This window comes from Herpailurus yagouaroundi, unplaced genomic scaffold (genome assembly GCF_014898765.1).
Source record: "Herpailurus yagouaroundi ecotype Mexico unplaced genomic scaffold, PumYag 197, whole genome shotgun sequence".
In the NCBI taxonomy this organism is placed as follows: Eukaryota; Metazoa; Chordata; class Mammalia; order Carnivora; family Felidae; genus Herpailurus; species Herpailurus yagouaroundi.
This window is the reverse complement of record NW_024412428.1, coordinates 5,910,354-5,915,375: the sequence shown is the minus strand read 5'-3', so window position 1 is coordinate 5,915,375 and position 5,022 is coordinate 5,910,354. Positions and strand designations below refer to the sequence as shown.

At 46.0% G+C, this 5,022-nt stretch overlaps 1 protein-coding gene across 1 annotated transcript; it reads left to right on the top strand.

Annotated features, from left to right (window-relative positions):
* The first annotated feature begins 6 nt into the window (after positions 1-6).
* GPR12 (G protein-coupled receptor 12) lies at positions 7-2,676 on the top strand. Its single transcript, XM_040448089.1, has one exon. It carries the CDS (start codon positions 364-366, stop codon positions 1,366-1,368), a length of 1,005 nt encoding a protein of 334 aa, XP_040304023.1. The 5' UTR covers positions 7-363; the 3' UTR covers positions 1,369-2,676.
* Positions 2,677-5,022: the final 2,346 nt, after the last annotated feature.

The following is a 5,022-nucleotide window of genomic DNA, read 5'->3' as shown; positions in this document are numbered from 1 at the left end:
CGGGGGTTCGGTTCCAGCATGCAGGATGTGGTTTTCAGCTGTGCGTTGCCCGCACTTTAGCAACCGGTCCGCCGCGGCTCCGTTGGGTGCCTGCCTCGCTCACGCTCGTGTTTCCAAGTCCGATCTTGTGTCGTCCCCAGCGCCCAGCGGCATCTGTGGTCGCGGGTCCTCAGCCGGCGAGACTTTGCCCTTTGTTTTGTTCCGTGACCCTTTCGAGTTGGTGAAGCGTGTGGCATTTGATGGCGGTGTCTGAGCAGGGGCTGGCTTTCTGTCTGTGTGTGTTTTGCATGATCTTGGATTGTCGCCCTGCTGTGTCTCCACATTAAAAAGCCTGTCTTTTCGTTGAAGAGGACGGGGGTTAAAATGAATGAAGACCTGAAGGTCAATTTAAGCGGGCTGCCTCGGGATTATTTAGATGCTGGCGCTGCGGAGAACGTCTCGGCTGCCGTCTCCTCCCAGGTTCCTGTTGTCGAGCCGGAGCCAGAGCTGGTTGTCAACCCTTGGGACATTGTCTTGTGTACCTCAGGAACCCTCATCTCCTGTGAAAATGCCATTGTGGTCCTTATCATCTTCCATAACCCCAGCCTGCGAGCACCCATGTTCCTGCTCATAGGCAGTCTGGCTCTGGCAGACTTACTGGCCGGCGTGGGACTCATCGTCAATTTTGTTTTTGCCTACCTGCTTCAGTCAGAAGCCACCAAGCTGGTCACAATCGGGCTCATTGTCGCCTCTTTCTCTGCCTCTGTCTGCAGCTTGCTGGCTATCACTGTTGACCGCTACCTTTCCCTGTATTACGCGCTGACGTACCACTCGGAGAGGACGGTCACGTTCACCTATGTCATGCTCGTCATGCTCTGGGGGACCTCCATCTGCCTGGGACTGCTGCCCGTCCTGGGCTGGAACTGCCTCAGAGACGAGTCCACCTGCAGCGTGGTCAGACCTCTCACCAAGAACAACGCGGCCATCCTCTCCGTCTCCTTCCTCTTCACGTTTGCGCTCATGCTTCAGCTCTACATCCAGATCTGCAAGATCGTGATGCGGCACGCCCATCAGATCGCCCTGCAGCATCACTTCCTGGCCACCTCCCACTACGTGACCACCCGGAAAGGCGTCTCCACCCTGGCCATCATTCTGGGGACCTTCGCTGCTTGCTGGATGCCTTTCACGCTCTACTCCTTGATAGCTGATTACACCTACCCCTCCATGTACACCTATGCCACCCTCCTGCCGGCCACCTACAACTCCATCATCAACCCTGTCATATATGCTTTCAGAAACCAAGAGATCCAGAAAGCCCTCTGTCTCATTTGCTGCGGCTGCATCCCGTCCAGTCTCTCCCAGAGAGCGCGGTCCCCCAGCGACGTGTAGCAGCCTCCCCCTTAGGGGACACACGGCGCACTCAATTCTGCATTTACCAAGCACTTTCACTGCCCGGCCCAGTGGTTGAGATGCTGTCCTTAACTCCTTTCGACCGGATTTTTCTCTCCAGCCGCAGGAGCACCCAGCATTTCTGAAGCATTCATTTAGATGAGTTAAGTGATCGAAGTGGAAATAATGTTGCCAGTGTCTTCGCCCTTTAAAAAATAAATAAATAAAATAAATGATTATTTTGTTTTGTTGAGAGGCAGGGATTTTTGTTTTCTGTTGTATTTGGAGGATTGGTAGCGGGTGGGAAAGAAAGTGTATGCTGTGGCCATGATGTTATCAAAAGTAAACTGGTCCTGGAGTGTTTACTTGGACTCGACAATAAAATTGAATTATTGCGATCAATGGAGGAGCAGTGACTTTTTCCAGATTTTTTTTTTTTAACGTCAAGGTAGATTTTCAACGCTGCATGTATCTAAGTGAAGATGATCTCTTTCGAGCCAACACAAATAGTTCACATGATTCTGTTTGGAAGGGACCCGGTTTTATTAACGTGAACTCAGTGATAAGTGACCAACACGGAAACCGTGTACCCATTCTTGTTCATTCTTTCTTTACTTGGAGCAATTACTGTTCACAAGAATTACTTTGGTATTTCTGTGAATGTTGTGACTTTCTGCAAGGCTGCCTGTGTTAGCTAGACCACTAGTTTCAAATGTTGCCGTGTAAATCCAGAATTAAATGAGTCCGCTTTCAATATAGGTTTTCCATGTGTCTCTAAAACGAGTTCTGAAAATTGTCTTGATTTGCATATGAAGTGGGATTGATTAGACCGGCCATTGTAGTTTCGTAAACCACAGTCCGATTGTTTTCAGGGAACAAAAGAAAAAATTTAGTAACATCTATTAAAAGTAGGTTACGTTTATTGGAGAATATTCTGAAAAATAAAGCAATGGGAAGCTGTCGCGAAATATGAAAACATCACGTTTCCTATCTCTCTATATCTAAGAATGTATTAATAGTTAGTCCTGATTGAGACGAATAGAATTAAATCTTGTAGATCAAATATTTCCGGTTCATACTGTCTGTGGTACAAAGTGCATTTGAAACAGGTGGTCTCCTATTTTAACGATTAAGTTGGCGAGTGCGTATAAACCACGCGTATCTGACGGTGATATCTGTAAGCTACCCTCTGTAAGTTCGTCAGCGGAGTGACCATGTGGCTGTTCGTGAGAAGCTAACTTTGAATTCCTTTTCCTTCTTTTCACCAAAAAAACAACTTAAACGCAATAAAAACTGCATTGCCTGTTCCCAGAGAGCAAAGATTTTTGTCAAGAAATAACACAGAAGACTCGGTTGTAAGCACATTGCAAAATCGTTGTCTCAGCGCCATTTCCTTTAGTTAGACAGATGTTTTAGACACACATACCTTCCCTCCATTTGCCGTGGATTCGTAGTGGTGCCTGTACAATCGACGAAAGGTTTCGGGACGGGATGTCAACTAAGCCCATTCGGATGGCGGCAAGACCAGTATTTCAGGGTCCGAGAGGGAATCACTGGTAATAAATTCACCTCATTGCTTTGTCCCAAACGTTATGCCCGTGGTGGTCTCGGGGCTGTGCTGTCAGCCTGCATACTGATGTCCCTCTCGCCTTCGTATGTAGCACAAGAGTGAATCAATCCCATACTCGAATCTGGGTCTCCTCCCCTAGGTTACTTGCGGAAGCGGGAGAGTGAAATATTTCAGAAGCGGGATTTTTAATCCCTGTCACCATATGACCAATCTAATCAACCTGATGCCTTTAAAAAATTCCTTTTGAGCGTTTGATGGAGTTGGTGGATGGGACGTGATGGGTCTGTTCGTTTTTTAATGACGGAAAACTAGACAGCGTCCCCTTGTGAGAAATGACTAAGGTGAGTTGGTTTTGACATGTGTGGGCAAAGACTCATAATGAGGTTTAAAGCAATAAATGCTGCCTTTGTAGAAACGGTGGTCCACTTGGATATCTCTAATAGTAGGAATTTTAGCGATAATGACCGTGCTGTTTCTCTCTGCACGTTCTGTGCCAGGCTCCCTGCCGGATGCTGTACCTGCTCTGTTGCTGGATTCACTAAAATACACTTACAGGTAAGAAAATTAAGGTGAAGAGAAGCTAACCAATTTCTCTGAGGTCACAGAGCTCCAGGGTAGAGCCAGGTTTTTCCCAAAGCCAACGCCTGACCCCTTCCCTGCACCAGGCTGCCTGTGATCCCTCCCTGGGCATGAGAACTGAGCGAAATGATTGAGGACATGTTACTGTCACTAAGTTTTACTTCTACAATTAAGACAAAGCCTCCTGTTTAAAGTTGTAAGTGGTGTGGGGCGCCTGGATGGCTCCGTCGGTTGAGCGTCCGACTTCGGCTCAGGTCACGATCTCATGGTTGATGAGTTCGAGCCTCGCGTCGGGCTCTGTGCGGACAGCTCGGAGCCTGGAGCCTGTTTCAGATTCTGTGTCTCCCTCTCTCTCTGCCCCTTCTCCACTCATGCTCCGTCTCTCTCTCTCCCTCTCTCTCTCTCCCTCTCTCTCTCTCCCCCTCCCCCACTCGCACTCTCTCCTCTCTCAAAATAAATGAATAAATTTAAAAAAATAAATAAAGTAAAAAACTAAACACTTTTGGGGTGGCTGGGTGGCTCAGTCAATCATACAACTCTTGGTTTCAACTCAGGTCATGATCTCACAGTTCGTGAGTTTGAACCCCACATCAGGCTCTACGTTGGCAGTGTGGAGCCTGCTTGCGATTCCCTCTCTCTCTCCTTCTCTCTCTCTCCCCTTGCCCCTCTCTGTCTCTCTCTCTCTCTCTCTCTCTCTCTCTCTCACACACACACACACACACACACACACATACACACACACACACACACTCTCTCAAATAAACTTGAAAAAAATAAACATTTTTAAATATATATACTTTATATATGTATATTATACACACACACACACACACACACACACACACACACCTTAAAGGTGTTTATTCTTGTCAGAAGTTGATAGATAACTAGTCCATGTTCAATGGACATGAACTTTGAACTTTTCCGAGGATTTCTCCGTATCTTGTAAATATCTATACATATATTTTCCATGTTAGGATTCTCACTTTTTAAAATCCCAATTACCATTATCTTAAGGTAATTCTTTCAGAACGTTATGTATCTGTGCAGTATGTTTCCAGATGCATGTAGGAGCATACACGAAACTCTGCATGTTTACACACGCAGCAGTAGCAACAAAGATTTGTTCTCACCACCATGTTTTCCAAAAAGGACACTTTTCTCTATGACATATGTGGTTCATGTACATGCATGAATTCACCTTGAGATAAGTGAGGCGGAAACTTTGGTTCTCTGTGTTCTACAACTCAGCTAAACTCATCCCACAGCAACCTTTCTGTAGACAGAGACATTCAAAAATATCTCGTCTTCGTTTTGATATTTATCTGTAATCTTTTGTTACTTTTTAACACCAAAAATACGATTAATGTTAACTGTTACCAATGGTCACTACCACCGTTGTCCTTCCTTTCAGCCCAAGGAGGTGCGAATATTTTTTTATCCAACGGATGAATGTCCAAGTCCATAGTTGAAGTGGATTTAATATATAACTTCAATATGTCCAT